General features: G+C 34.4%; 2 protein-coding genes across 8 annotated transcripts; both read right to left on the bottom strand.

Annotated features, from left to right (window-relative positions):
* Positions 1-130: 130 nt before the first annotated feature.
* On the bottom strand, positions 131-12,468 carry LOC117920775 (TBCC domain-containing protein 1-like). 2 transcript variants are annotated; one of them, XM_034838401.1, is made up of 9 exons: positions 11,900-12,467; positions 10,286-10,426; positions 4,766-5,146; positions 3,401-3,505; positions 2,744-2,884; positions 1,928-2,131; positions 1,354-1,446; positions 1,098-1,209; positions 131-486 (listed from the first exon to the last, which is right to left on the bottom strand). In XM_034838401.1, exons 1-9 carry the CDS (start codon positions 12,383-12,385, stop codon positions 443-445), a joined length of 1,707 nt encoding a protein of 568 aa, XP_034694292.1. In that variant the 5' UTR covers positions 12,386-12,467; the 3' UTR covers positions 131-442. The 2 variants fall into 2 exon arrangements, with proteins under 2 accessions (XP_034694292.1, XP_034694293.1); XM_034838402.1 differs by lacking the exon at positions 3,401-3,505 and having other exon boundaries at positions 11,900-12,468.
* Positions 12,469-13,807: 1,339 nt separating this feature from the next.
* On the bottom strand, positions 13,808-18,677 carry LOC117919688 (myb family transcription factor PHL5-like). Of its 6 annotated transcripts, none has more exons than XM_034836914.1 (9): positions 18,087-18,677; positions 15,409-15,475; positions 15,246-15,325; positions 15,077-15,131; positions 14,902-14,974; positions 14,514-14,706; positions 14,357-14,433; positions 14,219-14,258; positions 13,808-14,107 (listed from the first exon to the last, which is right to left on the bottom strand). In XM_034836914.1, exons 3-9 carry the CDS (start codon positions 15,313-15,315, stop codon positions 14,070-14,072), a joined length of 546 nt encoding a protein of 181 aa, XP_034692805.1. In that variant the 5' UTR covers positions 15,316-15,325; positions 15,409-15,475; positions 18,087-18,677; the 3' UTR covers positions 13,808-14,069. The 6 variants fall into 6 exon arrangements, with proteins under 6 accessions (XP_034692805.1, XP_034692808.1, XP_034692807.1 ...); XM_034836917.1 differs by having other exon boundaries at positions 15,246-15,308; XM_034836916.1 differs by lacking the exon at positions 18,087-18,677 and adding an exon at positions 16,942-17,800 and having other exon boundaries at positions 15,409-15,483.
* Between the last annotated feature and the right edge of the window lie 1,028 nt (positions 18,678-19,705).

The following is a 19,705-nucleotide window of genomic DNA, read 5'->3' as shown; positions in this document are numbered from 1 at the left end:
AGCTCAGATTCATTCCCACCTACTCGCAGACTCAAGATGCCATGCCATTTGATGTTCTTTGAGCGCCATCAAGATGGCATGCAAGAACTATGAAAAGCTTGTATATATCTCATCACAAACCAGCCAAAACTTGAAACTTAAAGAAATCCAGAATTTTTTACTTTCACAAGGCTCAAACCTAAGTAAACAAAATATTACATGGAAGATTTTTTTTTTTTTTCCAAAGAATATTACAGTAAGATTAGGAAATGTATCCCTAGTCGCATTCCACGGACCAGTTTCAATGCATAAAAAGGCCCACCAATTACAAAGACCATGATGCTCAGCTACCTACACTACCAACAGAACTGAGGAAGAAGAATTTGTGAGGGTTGAAAGTGACAGAAAGCCAAAAAACTTCTTGTTTTACTCCTTGATTGTGCCACGGCACCATCATGCAATTTCAGTCACCTTGCAGGCAATAGAGCTGACGGATATTTCCGGAAGCTGTCATATCAACAGAACAAACTAGTTAAATCCCACCTAACTCGATTGATCCAATGCTTTAGGCAAATGAGAGATCCATGCAAATATATCATTCAATGGAGAACTGGAAGTCCTAATTGCAAATACAGAACAAAAATCTCAATATGACAGGGTAGATGAAAATGAGGGGGGTAAGTTTCAGGTAAAATGCATCCAATGTTGCCAGAACTTAAGTGCAGGAGTCGAGTCACAAGATTAAATACATCCTTGTTAGCCTTTCTATGGGACACACAAATTCAATATATAATTTGATGGTTTTAACAACAATACAAATAAATCAAGAATGGCGAACAACAGGAGCATAACTATGATCAACAGCCAAAATTAAATCAGCTGAATAATCAGTAATATGGCATAGCATGCAGTGTGAATATACTTTAAAGATAGATGGATCACATTTAATTGGATTATTTTGTTCAAAAAAACTTTTCACTTGGTTCAATCTAAGTGAAACTTTCAAGATGGATCATAAAGCATGTTGTTTTAACAGAAAAAGCAAACTAAATTTCCAGCAGCAAGAACATATATAAGCATATAAGTCAGACAACAAATAATGAAGAACCGATCATTACCATATAACCAGTCTTTAAAAAATACATGGAGTGCACATGATAATTCCCGCTTCCGGTTCTCTTCAAGTGGCGTTTCCCTCAAAATTTGCTTAATCTCCCCTAAATTCTTGTGCTGGAAAAAGAACATTTTGTTCAAGCATTTGAGATTAGATCAAGACAGAAAGCGAATTGTGGACGAAAAAAAAATGCAAAGCCTAATACCAAAAACAGATTATCAAATCATCTTTGCTATAATAAGCATAATTGGCACACATACATTTCTCTGCTGAGATGCCATATATGCATCAGGTAATGGAAATGGATTATCTTTTGTAGTCCCAGCAGATTCGCCTCCAAACCAGTTTGGAATCTGTGCATCAAGAACAAAAAGAGTACATGATGGCAAGTGGTGCATGTCAAACAAGAGGATGCATGCTACAAAATATTACAGGTTAAACCAAATCGGAATCTTTGCATTAAGAATAAAAAGAGTAATGATAGCTGATGCAAAGTACAGCACACAAGAGCATGTAATTAAATATCACAAAGTTAAATCACACCCAACACCTCCTACAGTACCATACCAAAACCAGCCCAAACACTCAAAAAGTGGGGGTGGGGGAAGGAAGCATGCTAGCTCATTATAATGCTCTGATGTAGATATCAGAGTTCAAACACTGTCTAAGTGCATACAACTAAGCCAGGAACCTATGCTGAAAATTAGCTAAAACCTTTTGACGAAAAACATGAGCAAATGAATGCATAAATCAAATTGATACTATTAGCAAAGACAGCAGCAAAATATGACAAAATACTGCCTCACCTAGTTGCTATAAAAACATAAAGCATACCAAAAAATTTGTGAACTGGTCAGGGTCCAGGCGAGTAGCTGATTCTGCTTGGATATCAGAGACACCTGCCGGATGAGATAATGAATCATGTGGATCAACCACTCCCAGTGCTAGAAGTTCATCCCATTTGTTGACTGTTGGTTCAATTCCAACTTGATTCATGTGCTCTTCCAACTGTGAGTAAAATGTATTGTAGGGTGCAACCTGAAGGAAGTTGGGGAAGACACCATCAAGTATCAATCTTGTATAGCATGGTAAAAAATTTTAGGAGCAGGAAATCACATAATGACTTTAATGCATCAAAATGAACCCATGAGAGTACCATGAATGCAGTTTTGAGTTCAAAGCTAAAACTAGATGTGTTCTAAGGCTGTTGCACCAATTTGTCAAAGAATCAGTTTGAAGGGTATTTTGAAGGAGAAAGACACATATGTTGCCTATCTATGCTTAAGTTTCTTGTGTAGATGAAGAGGAATCCAGTTGAACTTTTGTGTGGATGGAGAATAGAATAACATGTTGATGGAATAATAAATTTAGACAAAAAGGGAGGGAGAGCATTTTGCCTCCCCAGTATGTGATACAATATGTGATTGGAATGCTTAAGGAGTGGATTAGGGCAGACATTATGCCTTTCAACTTATGGCTTGCACCATGCCTCACTCTGTCACTCACCTAACAAAAGTACAAAAAAAAGTTAACAATGATTAATCAAGTGGCTTCACATGCAATGTTGGCTAGTTACATCAACCAAAATAGGGTCAATTACAAATCAAGTATTATTGCCTTTCAGATTATCACATAAATAGCAACACTAACCTGCAACTTATGGTTGTCACCAACAATAAGTGGTTGCTGGTTTACCCCCAAGAAGAACACACACTCCCGACAATTAGCAATGCAGATTCGTTTTGCTGCAGCAATCACATGAACACGTTCACAGTGTTCAACTCGTACAGCCTGTGATGGACATGGCATTCATTTAATCTGCGCTTCTTTTAGAGAATTTTCATATAAGACACATTCAGAGTATTTATAAGAGAAGCCTTTGTAGTACGTCATGTTGAAAATAAGCAAGCCATTTTAACAGTAACCAAAACCATTTTTACAAGCTTATTCAGTTACCATAACTGACAGCGTTCACAATACACATGTGTAAGTAACCTAATTGATATTGGCTTATGCATTTAGTTTTACAATGTATGACCTGCTATCATGGAACTATCCAAACAAAACAGAGATATAAAGCATAGTTGATTGTATGAGCAAATGCATTGCGTAACAATTAATTACTTTATTAGATGCCACTGGAGTAGTGAATCAACCAATTAAATCCCACAGGAGTACAATAGGAAGGTTCCTTCACAATCCCAGAGAGTAAATGAAAGAGAAAAAGGCCGTGATAGAGACAAGTAAAAGAATGAAATCACTGTCATTCGATACCAAAAGTAGAAGTCCCAACATCTTCATTATTACCTTGCCAACTGCTCCAAGAACTATAGTTGCATCAGAGCATCCATAGATGGTGGCAAATCTCAATGGTGCTAAAATGTAAATGACAGAATCATGGCAATTCAGAACCTGCAATTGTACAACACTATGTTGAAGTAAGCCAAAAACACAAATTATACAATGGAACAAGCAAATATCAGATTGTGCTTGTTTGCTCGATGCATGTGAGTAGGCATGGTAGGAAAAACTATTAACTGAGATCACAAAAGGAATAGCTATTTTTCTTTCTTGGTCTGTTCGAAAATGGATATTTATATAAACAAGCTGGCTTTGCCCAACTTAGCTTGGGTCATCATTAAGCATTAATGGGCTTGAGGCTAACTAGGCTCGGGTTTGGTCAGTCAAGTTGTATCAGTGGACTGATCCTAGCTCAAATCTTACAAGCTATATAACCTCATAGATCTACAAAAATTAAAGACGAACCCTAGCACAACTTAAGCTTATTAATGGCATGAATAATTTAGTCAAACCAAGGCTTAATAGACCAAATTTATGCTAGAATTTTACACTATTTTAAGTCAAGCAAGCTTGCAATGAAGCTCAAGCTCAGTTCAATAGTCTCATAGTTGAGCTGAGAATCAGCCTTGATACTGGTCGACTCAACTAAATTCTTGGAACACCCAACCAGTACATAAATCTTTAGACACAAATGATAGACAAACCACATAATTTGCATATACTTACCGTCTAAATTGGTTTCTGTTAAGACAATGACTAAAGGTGGGTCAGTGTAATATTGAAAAGTGATTGAAAGATTTAAGGATACAAAACCTCTATGATAACCAATAAAAATAAAGTGACACAAGTTCAGTAAAGAATTTTCCATCCAAAAGAACCATCAAAATCAACAATCGGCAGGAACCATACAGAATATCTAATTGAAATCAAAGAAACCTCTTAATAAGATCTACTGGAAAACACATACACAAGAACAAGTATAAACAGAAGCATTTCCGTCAACCACAAGTATGCATCCAATAACTTGAACCTATTGACCATTTGGGATTCTCTAAGTTTGAAATATGCCATATTCCATCATAGTATATCTATGAATGCAAATAGTAATATCTAATAGGATCTATATAGATCTAAACTCATATCATGATCGAATAATTCTTGTCCTGAACTAGCTATTGACAGCCCTAATTTGTTCTTAATATTAGCTAGCTTTTTTTGGACAAACAACTAACTAATTATAAATGTTCCAAAAATGTGTATCTAGGGAGATTAAATGATCCAAAGGTAATATTCATCAATCCAAACATCAGCCAACAGGTAGCATGACACACTTCGTAAGACAGAAGAAAATTTAAATTTAATAGAACTAACCTTTAAAGAAGACCCCTTTAGATCTGGTGCTTGCTTTACATATGATGATTTAGAGATCCCCTCAATAAAACTAGGACCCCTAGCACTTTTTGGGGACTTCATTGAACTCACACAAGCATCAGCCATAGCAACATCCTGATCAGTTGCATTAGGAGGCCCATTTTCTTTGGCAGAAACTCTTTCAGATATATGTTCTAAAGCAGAAGCAATATTTTGTAGAACCCAATCATGAACTTGAGCTGCAGGAACAGGAACAGCAGGCATGTCTGGATCCGAATTTGCAAAAAATGGAGCAGCTTGGCTCAAGGTAACTCCTTCAGATCCTTTTTCACCAAATTGAATCAGAAACCCAAGGTGTTCAAACCTTTCCATGGTCAAAACCTAGGGCAATAGATTTGAATTAGCATGTGCAAGAAAGCTTGAGAAATAATGAATATAATTTTTATAAAGGAACTATTGATGAAATATGTTGACCTACCAATTTTCTTAAAAAATGAGGATTTAGGCTACAATGTCTCTAACACTCTCTCATGTGCCACCTTATACCCGCATGTGGAGAAATACAAAAGCCCGTAGGCAAACAACCATAATCAGCCTCTTTTGGGCTTACTTAATAAATTGGGGATATAAATACAGTAATGAGGTTCGACCACATGATCTCCCACCAAACGAGGCTTTAATATAATGTTGAGTGAGAGAAAGAAAATAGTGTCTTATTCATCAAGAAAAGAGTATAGCACATATACATATAGAAGTTTACCCAAAAAACAAAACAAAAGGACTAAATTGTCCTTAACCAAATAACTAATAATAATTCTTTAACACAATACACAAGATACAACATTGTAAAATTAAATAATGGAGACCAAATGTATATTTCTAAGTAAGCAAGCATCAAGTAATGCATACCCCTAAAAAGTTACCATGAGCCAGAATATAGTTTAACCACAGGATTTAAAAGGCAGAGCAATCTACATAGACAATGTTACAGGAGAAAAGGTTCAGCTTAATCATGATTCAGGTATAGACTCAAATGTCATGAGAATAGGTTCATCATGGACTCAAATGTCAATTAGCAATACTACTAGGCACTAGCAAGTAGCAAGCAAAGTCAGACATGACTTCTCAACTAGAAAAGAGTTGACAAAAGGAGAAGTTTTTTTTCCTTTTTGATATCACAAAAAAAAAAAACAACCGGAAAAGATGAAAAAAAAAGAATAAGGAGTAGAAAAAACAGTAGATCTGAAGTAGAACGCCCAACCATGGACCAGGTTTTGGTTCCAAATTCCAACATAATGTGGAGAAATAGTTTGCCAAAAAGAAATAAAAAATCCCTTTCAATTTAGCATTATGCTAAACAGTGATTAACAAATAACATAAGCCATGTTTGATCAGAAAAAAAATAATAATAATAACATAAGTCATGATCAAGCCTTCCATAAACCAAAAGGAGCAAGAGCACGAGCAAATATGGTTCAAAGTTGAGGTCCCAGTCATTGACTCAGGAGATCCTGAGGCACGTCAATCTCAATATCTTAGATCAGTATCGGATGATACACAAAATATATACAATTAAATATACTTTTTATAAAACTTTAAGTTTAGTTATATTTAATATCATTTAAATAACTATAAAAACATGTTTATCAGTTTTTAATATTAAAAGCTCTTTTATTTAATAACTTGATATTAAATTTAATTAATTATAAAAATTTTAAAATTGTCTATCACCATTTGATTTAATGTTGATACAAGTAATTGTTAACTTTTTTAGTAATATGTTATTTATACACCTTATTTAATTGTGTTAAAAAAGTTAATAACTTATGCAAAATGTAATTAAATTAAATTCTTATAAACTATATTTACGTTTCTATTTATCTCACCATATTCATTACCCATTGTGTAAATATCTCTATATTCATTACTCATTGTACAAATACCTAAATATCCATTGGGTAAAGCATGAGAACCCATCACCACATTACTAAATACCCATTTCTTCTTCCTTCCCGTCCTCTTGTTCTCTTTCAAACCCATTTTTCTCTCTCTACAATTGGGTGAATAAAACCATCTACGATTGAGGGGAATAAAACCACCTTTCAAGTTCCAAAAAATACAGATTCAATTTCTAAATCAAACATTTTCCCTTTCTCTTCAAGTTTCAGGCTGCATCTCATTTTTCTCCTCAAGTTCCAGACAACTTCTCCTTTCAAATTGATCCAGACCATCTCTAAGTCAAACTCAAATATCGGTTTCGTAGTGGGCTTGACCGAGGCGAATACGACTCAACCAAGTTGAACCGGTCTCAACCAATACTTCGAACCTTGCTGGCAAAATAATAGCTGACCTTTGGCATAAGATATTTCCAAAATTTCTACAAATACTGAATCCTCCAAATTTAAAAACTTTTATTCATGTGAATATGGCTAATGTTTAAAAATCACTTAACTACACAAACTAAATATGGAAAAAAAAAAAAAAAAGAATTTTGATATATTTGGACAGGTTTCTCAAGTTCATGGAATCACATTACACAACCATCCTCACAAGAATGAGAAGCCGAAGCATGCCAACATGTGAAAAGGATACACGAAACGCAGTCCACAAAAATATTCATAAAATATGTACAACTAGAGGCAAAAGAAAAAAAAAATGAAAGGTAAATTTTTGACCCATTCGGAATTGAACTTGGAACCTCTCAAAAACCCTCATCCATCCATTTACCACTTGAGCCAGGCCTCAAGAGCACAACTAGAGGCAAAATTTTGTCGCAAATTGCTTGCCTTACTCTGATTTGGATAGTATGGAATGAAACAAATGCAAGGATTTTTGAAAATACACGGAGAACTATAGAATCCATATGGGATCTAATTTATTTTTATTCATCTTTTCGGGCCTCAACAACTACAACTTTCAAGGGGACTCCACTCAATGTAATTCAACTCTATTGGAATTTTGTGTGTGAATCACAAAGATCAAAATAGTTAAGCTCGGAGCAAAGCTTTAGTCTATAAAGAGTAGAGTAGTCTTCCCATGTACATTTCTTTTGGCAATATATTAAGGTATGGGTCTTGTTTCATATTTTGGGGAATTTATCCACTTGCTCTATTTGACAAGAATTTTGTATCTTTGGGCAGGATTGCTCATCCTTCACATGTACTTTCAATTCCTTATCAATGAACTATTTCTGATTAAAAAAAAAATCATAAAATATGAAAATGAACAGTAATAAGGAAGTGAGAAGGAAGTCAACTTTGAGGACTAAATAAAAAGCACTGAACAAAAGTTGCATAGGAGACAAAAAGTATACTTTAGGCAAAAGAAAATAGACAAACTAGCTAAATTTTTTGTGTTGGTTAACGAAGTTTTAAATTGGATTTTGAAAAATCCTAAAATCATATTAATTGAAAGTTTTGTTGTTGTGGGGATGGATAAGATAGGGTTCTACATATCCTAGGTCAGATTTTTTGTAATGGTTAATGAGGGTGTATAAATACTATTTAGTCTTCTGATTTACTTCATATCCCTTTTTTAATTCCCAAAAGTATAAGGATTAGAATGGAAAAACATTCAAAGAGATTGTCTACAGGATGGTCACTTAGAAGGAAAGAAAATGCATCTAGTGAAATGGGGAATTGTTTGTAAGGATAAGAACCATGGTGGTTTGGGAATTAGGAGACTCAAAATATTTTTATTTATTTTTTTATTTTTTTATTTTTTTTTTTTGATAAGTTAGGAGACTCAAAATATTAAATCAGGTTTTACTAGGTAAAGGTTGTGGAGGTTGGCCAAAGGGCATGACAGTTTGTAGAGAAGGTTCATCCAAGCCAAATATGAGGAAATGGATGGGGGATGGAGCACCGTTGAGGTGAGGGAGCCTTTTGGAGCAAGTTTATGCAAAACTGTTAGATGAGGATGAAATGATTTGAAAATTGGGACAACCATCCAAGTTAGAAATGGTATGAATACTAAATTTTGGGAGGATAGATGGGTTGGGGATTCCATTTAAATGGTCTCCCCATTACTTTTTATTTTAGCCTCTAACAAGGAGGTTACAATATCAAATTTGTGGGAAAGAGGAAGGAATTGAGGTAATTTGTCTCTACAATTTAGAAGATATTTTCAAGATTAAGACATGGAAATGGTGGTTCAATTCTTTAAGCTCATTCATTCAATGAGAGTGAAAGGAGGGATGGACAACCTACAATGGAGTGAAAATAGGAAATGACAAAATTGTGTTGAGTGCCATCATTATCATTATCATTATTATTATTATTTATAGGTGAATTTTTGTCCCCATTGGAACTTGAACCTGCAACCTCCCACAAACCCTTCTCATCCCTTCACCACTTGAGTCAGGCCTCAAGGGTTGTGTTGAGTGCTATTATAGGTTTTCATGTGGTGGGAGCATAGAGATGTTCTCATGCCCCTTTGAGAGCCTAATTTTTTTTTGTAAATGAAGCACCTTAGGAGAAGATCCAGACCATAAATATCCTCATGAGAAAAGGGTGGACAATGGTATATAGATGTAGCCTCTACAAAAACGATGAAGAAACAGCAAGTCACATTCTAATTCGTTGTAATAGAACCAAAAAGTTGTGGAATCTGATTTTAGCAATTTTTAGGTTGAACTAGATGTTTCCAAACACAGTGAAAAACCTTCTTCTAGGGTAGAAATCTAAAGGGATGGAGAAAAGACAAAGGAAGTTGTTTTGCGGGCTATCTTGTTCAATTGTCTTTTTTTTTTTAAACCTTTCATATGGGCTATGTTGTTCAGGTGTCTTGTTTTTTAAAGCCTTTTCTATACCACCTATGTACATTGGGTGTGACTCTTTTTGTTGGACACTTCTCTATATTATATTTTCTTTTCAGCCTATAAAAAAACTGAAGAACAAAAAAACTTGATAAGGGCATTTGTGAGTGCATAGAGAGAACCCTTTAAATATATAAAATATGAGAATTATGGAAAATGCATTTATCCTGAGTTTTCATGTTCTTACCTAGCATTTCCAAGATAGACCCATGGGCATCTCTTCTAGTTTCCAAAACAAACAAAATTTATAAAAAGTTAACCAAAACCTCAAATGCGTCCCAAGGTGACTTAATTTTTGAGATACCAGAAACTGTGCAATAAAACATGTAAAACTTTGTATCTAGGTTGGCTATTAGTTTAGAGAGAGCACAGAGAGTGGAATTTTTACCTGGCCTCCAAATGCATGTTGAGCCAAACAAATTTATTAATTCAATATAAGTTATCACCAAAGAGAAACACCTTTACTTAATCTCAAATCATAAGTATGAAACAGGAAATATCTATATACAAGAAACAACAACTGAGATTTCGTGAATATAAAGTGTTCATAGACAGTATTTTTATGTTAGGAAAGTAAATGATCATTATCTTCCAATTCTAGTTCAAATAAGTTACTCTTTCCCTTGTAAAAATAAAGATGAGAAAGTCCACCTAGATATAGAGAAAAGCAAAACTTAAATGAAATAAGCAGTAGCTGTACACACCAGAGATTCTTCGCCTTCCCCCTCCACAGGCTCTGCCAAAAGTGAAAGGATGTTAGCCAAGTGCTTTTGTAAATAGGATAATTGATGAGCCTCTTCATCGGCTTGTGAAGGCATAAACCTCCGGCTGTTGCTGCGGACAAGCTGCAATTTGATCGAACCGAGATAAGGGTAAGTTCAGTTTGACAACACAACATAAAAAATTTAAGTATCAACTACATAAATAAGAAATCAGAATTGTTAGGAAATAAAAGGTTTAGTACACACAACACATCCAAATCAGTAAGATTAAACAACACAGCATATCACTAAAAACATTAAAAGTTATCATCTGACCCTCATCCATTCAACTGGAATCAACTAAACAAACCAATAACAACATTTTAGAACCAGGCACATGAACCCCATTTGGCCAATTATTTCATCCACAAGACTCTTTTTTGAATGTCTAGCTTATGTTGCAAGAAAAGTAACTGGAATAAGGGTACATGTGCAAAAAGAAAACCATTGAACGCTTCCTATAGACTGAAACTAGAATTATGCATGTGCAACATGTGGAAAACATAATTGGCATAAGCAGTTTATGTGAAATTAGGTCCATTAGTCATGGTTTACCAAGTGATCTGGGTCTAGATGACTGTCCAATATGGCACTCCTCTCAAATAGATTGTGTTGGTTAATGAGGCAATAAAAAACAAAGTTGCAAACTCACTTCTTTAAATCAGGGACATAAGAAACAACCCCACAAGTATGCAACATGGAAATTAGCACATACAATCAAACATGACAACGATGTAACCACTTTAAATAAAAATAATAATAATAATAATTGATCAGAGTGAATCCTGTAGAAGTTTCTAAAATCCTAACTCAAATTCACATTGATTCCTTAGAAAGCCAACCAACAGAAAATAATTCAACAAACATTAGAAATAATTCTGTGATGAACAAAAACTGAGTAATCATAACAATAGGTTCCTAAATAGCTAGTCCAAGTGAATAATTAATCAAATTTCCAAAACAATAAATAAATAAATCTTATCAATAAAGCAAGTAACAAACATTCGGAATTGAACGTCTTGAAATTTTACCATCAACCAACAGATAAAACATGCTAAACTGACTAAATCTTATTCAAATTGGTGTGTCAATGCCACCCGGATCATACCAGTCAGCTACAAAAAATTACACAAATTTTCAAAATTTTACTATCAACAAACAAATTAAACGATTGATTCGAATAAAGACTTTACAAATTGAGACAACGCGAGTTAAAATATAACGCATTTGAAAACAGAACGTTACTGCCCAAATTACTACTCCAATGCATCTATGTAATTAACCTAAACCTAATCAACGTTTTAGGGTCAACCAACAAATGATCAAAGCAATAAACCTGAACGATCCTATTTCAAATGCCAGCAGCCATCTCAAAACACATTGATTCCTTCCAACGCACCTCCCCGACCAATACAACCAATCAAATTCCAAAAATAAACAAAGAAGTCAAGCAATCAATTAAACAAACCCATTTCAAAACACACCAATTCATCCCAAATCACCACTCGAAATCACACAACTAACCAAGACCCCCCAAAAAAAGAAAAAAAAAATCACCTGGAGTGGCGACAACGCTGACAAATACCCATCAAAAGCCGACGTCGACGGCCAGACATCCGCCACCGCCGCTGAATCCTTATGCGTCCGGGGAAGCAACCTCTTATAGGACTGAATATAGAGAAACAGAATCAGATCATAAACATCGGCCCCCACCGCGTCAATCTCGCTCGACTTCGCCCTAACAAGCGGGTCAGCGTCGTCGTGGAGGACTGAAGTGAGGGTGTCCACAACGAGCCGGGCATGGTCGAGCGAGATCTGGAGAGCATCGGAGAGCGCCTTCGAGTCGACCCGTCGAGCAGGATGGTCGGCGGCGGCGACTACGAGCTTGTCGCGCAACGGAGCTAGGGTTGCGTTGGGGTCGGTGAAGATAAGTTTGGGAATTGGGAGGAGACCATGCTCGAAGGGCTCGCGCCTAGGGTGGATGAAGACTGACTCTCTGGGCGAAGATGAAGACGATGTGGAAGCTTCAATGGCGTCGCTCATCGCTCCCAAATCGAATCTAGAGAGAGAAAAGAGAACAGAGAAAAAATAAAAGAGAGATGTTTACAGGAGAAAATGAGAAATGAATAATGAGAGAGAGAGAGAGAGGTGGGTGGGTGTGTAGAGTGTGGATTCCTCTCCTTGCTCGTCAACACGTGGCCGATCTCATTGCTTGAATTCAAGAAAGAGTCAACGAATACCATTTTGACTCCTTCTGGATCGTTCATCTGACATCATGCGGTCGATGTAGTACATCTCTCCCCCGCACTTCCTGAAATTATTGCATACGTGGGTTAAATTTTCGGACCGCATGGGAGAGGGCTTCAAGGACCACCTCCAATCACTTCTTCATCTATTCGTTTTCCCCTTTTTTTTCTTTTTTTTTTTTTCTGTTAACTAATTATCATTTTCAATTAATTTTTTTTTTTTAAATAAAAGGCAAATTAAGAATCATACATACATATATCGCTACGATAAAATAAATTTCATATACGATTTTATAATATGATTTTATTCTAGATTTTCAAGAATAAATCATAAAAATATAAATTTTTTTTTCTCATTTATTTTTAAAGATTGGATTTAAAATTTTGAACATGCAATCAATTTATTGCTTCTGGTGAGATACGGGTATGATTTGAGCAATGAAATAAATTCATGGCTCCAAAAAGATATGGATTATATGGTGGAGTAAATTATGAGAATAATAATGATTAATTGACAAATTGGATTATCATAATTATGAAGCCAACCTTCCTCATAAAAAACCCGTTTCCTTTTTTGGCTTATAAGCATTAAATTGAACTCATAAATCATCAGATAAATAAATGGAAGCCACGATGTAAAATGGGCCTCAAGTATGGCCCAGTAGCTCTATCGGCCCAATGTGGAATCACTAGAGGGCTTGAGGGTGAACTCAACGTTTCGGACATGGACCCAATCCTGATAAATGAGACGTGTTCCATGGGCCTGACTGATTGATGATGTTCAAGTAAAATATAAAAAGCCCTTTAGAGGTAAAACAATAAAACATCAAAATTTTGATTTTATTTTGTTTTTAAAAAATGTATATTTAAGTTAAAGTAATTTTGACATTTTTTTTAAATTCTAATGAAGGAAAAATTACACTTAGACGATTATAGTTTGTTCCCTCAAATTTTGAAATTACAATACATCTTTTAAATGACATTAATTAAACTCGATATTTGGTAAAACTTAATACTCATGACTTAATTATTTAAGTTGATTTTAAGTTAAATTATTAACTTAAAATTTATTACTAAATTTTTACTTTAAGAATTAAGATTGTTTGATAAAATTAACTTAAAACATATTTTAAGTTAACAATTTCAAAATCCAAAAGTGCACAACTTCAACAAAAGTGTGTTGGATATTTTCACTTTTCGGTTATCAATGGCATCAGTATAGAGGAACTAAAATATAACTTTCATATATCTCAATGGATGTCCATGTAAAGAACTAAAATGTCCACATAATCAATGAAGGATTAAAATGTAAGTATCACGTATCTCAATGGATGTCCTTTTCCCCTCGCCTGACGAACTCCATCCATGGCTCCTCAGATATTCAAGGAAGATTGTATGTCAAATGAGGCGCTTCAGATTCTTCAAAGCACTGAAATTTTCTACTTTTTGGAGAGTCTTTAACTTCTTGTCCAAGTCAAACATCAAACGGATGAACTGCCTTCCATGTTCTCAGATTTCCCTGCAACGGAAACAAAGTGAATATCAGCATCCATGTGAGGTGAAGGCTTATGATTTAGGTCTCAACAAGTATACAGAATGGTTCAAGAATTCACATCAAACAAGGGTTTACCTCCTGCAAATCCTGGCTTGTGCTTTGCAATCCGATATTTCTGGAACAGAAGAGGTCAAAAATAGGTCAGATCTCTGGATTAAGAAACCCAGAAATACGGGACTGAATAAAACATTATCAAAGGCTTATCGCTATTACCTGCAAATGGCGTTTCACATGAAAGATGGTCAGTCCTTCTGAATCCATCAGCTTGAGTATGGCTTTTGGGGTTGCTTCTGCAATTGTTCGACATACTAATACTCAATGAACAACGAATCATTTCTAAAACTGGGAAAATCCCATTGAAACCACTTACTCTCAGCTCCACCCAGGCGATTTACACACTCAACAAAGTGCTCATGAAGATCTGGAGTCCACCTGATTCGGGGTTTACTGTGAAGAACTGGGGATACAGGATCGGCAGAAGCAATAGAAACACCCTCAGAAGAAGATGTAGCACACTGGGCCTGCTGTGCAAGTGGAGAACTCTTGCACAAGTAGCCGTGAACCTGAATGAAAATTGCAGAAAAAAAATAAAATAAAATTTAACTGCTATTCAAGTCCCTTTTAGTATTGTATATCCAAGTCCTGAGCCTCCATGAAGCTCCTATTGGTTTGTTCTTCGATCCTTAGCTGCAAATTTCTCTGTATTTGGACATGAAAGGGACATGTTTGCACAAAAGCAGGCCATGGCCCATATATACCTCTGAGTACTGCTCATGGAGACGCCTCTGAAGATCAAGTTGCAGCTGCAGTGCCTCCCTGATCTGCTTGCCACTGCCAGAAGAACAAAAAAAACATAAAAATCGAGCACAAAACTTAGTGTTTAATCATTTATATAGCATAGAGAGGAGAGATTTAAGGCAGGGAGCTGTTTACTCTTCATTATCAAGATGAGGCACATCATTGGAGCTGGCCCCTTTCTCAGATTTCCCTGCAATGGAAACAATCCAAATATTAACCTTCTGAGGGAAATCGTGAGGAGTATAAGAACAAGTACTTATGTGGCCTTTCTGCCTCATGAATTAACATCAAACAAGGACTCCACCTTCTGCAGATTCTAGCATATGCTGCAAAAGAAGAGAACAAAAGCGACTTGGTCCATCTGAACCTGTCATCAGCTTTAGTCTACAATTGATCAACAAACCAGTAATCAATGAATAATATGATGCATTCAGAAAATCGAGAGAAGCGCATATAAAATCACTTACCCTCAGCTTCACTGATGCGTTTTAATTATGCCTAAGATTGATAGGAATGATCGATGACCTTTTGTCACTGCCAATCTCCACAACATCAAAATGTCATCGGTAATTTCAATGTACATTCTTTCCTTTTTCTTTAAATTAAATGTGGGATCATGACATGAATTCACTAAAATATGTAGGACAGTTGGATTTTTTGGATGGACAAGTGAAGCAAAAAGACAACCTTATTGTGATAATTTTACATGCTATTTTTCATTTCTAAAATAAAAGAATTAGATACTAACTTTATTTAAAAATAAATAAATAAATTCAAGTATAACCTTGGTTGCCATAATTCTAATTATTGTTATAGAAAAATCCAATGTTTTTTGAATTAGATCGGTCATTAAATCAAAAAAAAAAATTGACTCCTAGTTTGCTAGTATTAAACTACTATTATACATGATGTCACAATATAAATATATAATTTATAAATTATTAAAATTAAAAATAATAATAAAAAGTAAAAAAAATATACATAATTAAACAACTTTAAAAATATTTCTTTTTTGTTTTTAAAATTATTAGATTAAACTATAATAGAGAAAAAATTTAACATACATTAAATTTCTATTTATTTATTTTTAATCAATAAAGTGTAACATTTATGGAAAAGTGAAATAAAATTTTATTATATAATCTATATATTTAGCTATATATTCTTTCATTCTATATTTACAAACATGCTTTTTGTTGTATATTTATCATATTAAAAATAAAAATGAATAAATGTATTTTAAATTTGCCATTTATATATAATATTATTAACTATTTAATAACTAGTATTTATTTTATTAATTTAATTTTCAATATGAAGAATCTACTTGCTTTGTATATAATAATAATAATAATAAGTTCTTTATTTATTAATTTAAATGATAATATGTTAACAGATAACTAAGAATGGTTAATTGAAAGCATAAATGTAATGAGAAACTAAATGCAAACAGCTTCTTATCTTTGGTATTCAATAACAGTTGGCAGTCCAAGTCTTAAACAAAAATGGTAACAAAACAATTGAAGTAGTGTCATTTCTTGATGTCCTAATGATCATCCTACTACATGTGTAGGAACTTAAAACTCATATCATGTTATAGAATAATCTGAATGGGCATACTCCTTGGTGCCTTTGCTTCAATCTAGCATGTTTTCTAAAAATCAAAACAAGAAAATAAAAGATAGAAAATTAAGGTAAAGAACATGGAAGGACGGGGAAAGATAAGTGGCATATCAGGGACACTCAAATAACTTCACCTAAAAAAGGCCCAACAGAAACTTCATATAACAGTCCGACAAGGAGTGTTCCAATGAATTCCCAACACTTAGTTGCTCATTATTTCACAGGCAATACAAACAAAGGAAAAAATATCATAATTACTAGACTATATGATTAGATATGAACACAAGAGCAAAAAATTTCATAAATTCATATCACAATTCATCTATTGGTGATGAAACTAGATTATCTTATAAAAGCAAAAGCAGAAAAGCACTAACCTCTCTTCCTCTCTCTCTTTTTCCCTTCTACCACTCTCCCTCTTACTTGTGTCCTTCACTGAAACTTGATTATCTTATAAAAATAAGAACAAAAAAGTACTAACCTCTCTGTGTCAACATCACCTTTTTCTTTGGACAAATCCTATTTAAGTGCAACATTTGCATGAGATGATAAATAAAGAATAAAAAAACTTAAGTCCTGAGGTTCCTCCTCCCAAATGGGTACTTAACTATAGTGTTCTTATTAATCCATTTTACAAGGATATCTTCTCATAACTGATGAACACCCAGGAACCTTTCAGATATCAATAGTCAAAATAGATATTTGAAAGGTCCTTATGAGAGGAGAGAAATAACTTGGAGAACTGCTCCCTTATTTATTTTTGGACAATACGGATGGAGAGAAATAGGTGAGCGTTTAAGAATTTCGAACAAACAGAACAAGCACTCAAAACAATTTAATTTTTTTTGTGTGTGTAATTTCTGGGAAAGAGTCGGTGTGTGCATAGGAGTTGATTTCTTGTCCATGTTGGACTATATTGACAACCTAAGCTTTAAGTAGTGGTTGGGAGTTGTTTTTTGTATTCTACCACTCAGTTAAGTGGTGCCTTTGTACATATCATGTATACTTTAGTGGCCATTTTGTTGGACGCTTTTAATACATTGAATATTTACGAATCAAAAAACTGTCTATACTATGAAAAGAAAATCAAGGAAGATGTCCCCTATAATCAACTTCAAGGACGTTGCAATTAACTTCCACTCAGAAAGATAGATGAGTTTGACATTTAAAGGATGCTGCAATTAACTTCCACATAGAAAGGCTTATAAGAAATATCAAGCTATTCTCTAATGAAGATAGTCCAGCCAACACCAAATCTTTTGCCACATTCATTATTTGATAGGAATACGAGACAATAAAATAAAACACAAATTGGGAAGAATCCATAAGGAATGAAAACTTCTCTAGACTTGAAAAGATAAAATTGAAAAATGGTATGCTCTTTAGAGGAAATAACAAAGAAGAAAATGAAGCAAAGGCAATATACAATCTTACATCATACATGCAATTTATAATATACTATCATACAAGATAAGGTGCCCCATAAAAGCTATAAAAAGAAAAGGATAGAAAAATCATTCACCAGTACAGCTTTTAGATGGTGTAACAAGTGTGCCATGAAAGCTATAAGAAGAGAAAGGAGTATATTAGATACCATAACAAGGTAGGGGTTTACTAATCTCACAAACCCCCTTCTTGTTTCTCATATTAAACCAGAACTATTTGACCTCATAGCCTCATTCTTATTCCTCGTGTTAACCCTGAACTATAAACAACATAAGCCAATACATTCTCATCTCTTTCATTAATCAAAAGTTGCAAGCTCCATACTGCAAAGAAAATAATAACTAAATATCACCTCATCATTTTGTGCGATAGATATTTTTAACATCCAACATATCTTGAGAGAAAATCTTGCAAGGTGAATAATGACCATGGAGGATAAGAAAAATGAAATGTATTGGATGGTTAAAAGAGACTTGACAAACTTATTGGATCCCTTGGGACTGGCGGACCTCAAACCTGCAGCTTCTGCATTGACAAGGCAGAGCTCCAATCAATTCAACCACAATCCCAAATAAATAAACTTGTAACCATAAGAACTCAACAAGCTGCTATAAATAAACACTTACAAACTGCTACAAATAGACGCTTACAAGAACAATTTATGAAACAACAAAACTTGAGTTCAACCATATAATTCTTTCATGGAAGAAAGATTTTAAAAATCGAACAACTCCATGTAATGAATAATTTATTTTATGAACCAAATATTTTAAAAGTCAAACATCTTCATGTCATACTTTAATGGAAGATCATATTACAACCCTACATCCAACATCATATTACTTCCTGTATAAACACCAACAATTATCAGCCAAGAAACCCACGATGAATCTTCAAGTGAGTGTTTGCATTCTTTAAAAACCCCACGAATCATGACAATAATACCATACAGTGTTCTGATTATATTTCAGCCTGCTTGTAGTTTTTCAGTTTCAGCTTGCATACCACATTGTTAAGGCTACAACTAACCTCCAGCACTTTAGCCTGCTCCTCTTCTTCACCAAAGAGGAATCATACTCTTATGTACTGTGCTTGCTTGCATTGCAAAAAATAAAGTTGAAAATTACGGTTTAGTAGTTTACAGCCAACTCTTTTCCAACTCGGATGAACCAAAAGGTCTATACTGGATCAATAGTGACCCCATCAGCATCAATGGAAACAATTATGATTTACAAACCCATACAGACATGAAATCCATCAGCATGTACAAACACCTCCCTGATAAGAATGAAATCAATGAAAATAAAGAAATTATTAAATTAAGTCCGAGAAAAAAATAAAAACTCTTGACAATAAAACTACAATCTCAGACCAAAGAACACACATGCTAATCTGAATAAACCTTCTCCAGATTGGGGTGTCATTCCTTCCAAATTATGCCAGTAAACAATTGATTTAAATAGACACTCTCAAATTGGTACAACCCATTTAAAAACAGACCATCACCCCCTAAATTACTGCTCCAATGCATCTTTATAATTAACAAAACCTAATCAAATCGCCTACAAAAGGATAATCAAACAACAAATCCAATGACCTTCTCCAAATGTGAGAACCCATCTCAAAACACATCGATCCTTTCAAATCACTGGACAGTATCATTCAGCCAACAACTGTTATGGGTCTTCTGTAAAG

The sequence above is a fragment of the Vitis riparia genome, chromosome 8 (genome assembly GCF_004353265.1).
Source record: "Vitis riparia cultivar Riparia Gloire de Montpellier isolate 1030 chromosome 8, EGFV_Vit.rip_1.0, whole genome shotgun sequence".
In the NCBI taxonomy this organism is placed as follows: domain Eukaryota; kingdom Viridiplantae; phylum Streptophyta; class Magnoliopsida; order Vitales; family Vitaceae; genus Vitis; species Vitis riparia.
The sequence above is the reverse complement of the archived record's forward strand: the minus strand, read 5'-3'. Positions and strand labels throughout refer to the sequence as shown.

What these genes read in the sequence shown, in the direction of transcription:
- LOC117919688 (XM_034836914.1), bottom strand. Translation starts at nt 15,315, where the DNA reads ATGACAGGTTCAGATGGACCAAGTCGCTTTTGTTCTCTTCTTTTGCAG. An exon ending in TCCATGAGCAGTACTCAGAG is followed by an intron (nt 14,707 to 14,901) that starts GTATATATGGGC and finishes ATTTTCATTCAG; the next exon opens with GTTCACGGCTACTTGTGCAA. An exon ending in CAAGCCAGGATTTGCAGGAG is followed by an intron (nt 14,108 to 14,218) that starts GTAAACCCTTGT and finishes TTTCCGTTGCAG; the next exon opens with GGAAATCTGAGAACATGGAA.
- LOC117920775 (XM_034838401.1), bottom strand. Translation starts at nt 12,385, where the DNA reads ATGAGCGACGCCATTGAAGCTTCCACATCGTCTTCATCTTCGCCCAGA. An exon ending in CAGCGTTGTCGCCACTCCAG is followed by an intron (nt 10,427 to 11,899) that starts GTGATTTTTTTT and finishes ATCAAATTGCAG; the next exon opens with CTTGTCCGCAGCAACAGCCG. An exon ending in TAAAGGGGTCTTCTTTAAAG is followed by an intron (nt 3,506 to 4,765) that starts GTTAGTTCTATT and finishes GTACAATTGCAG; the next exon opens with GTTCTGAATTGCCATGATTC.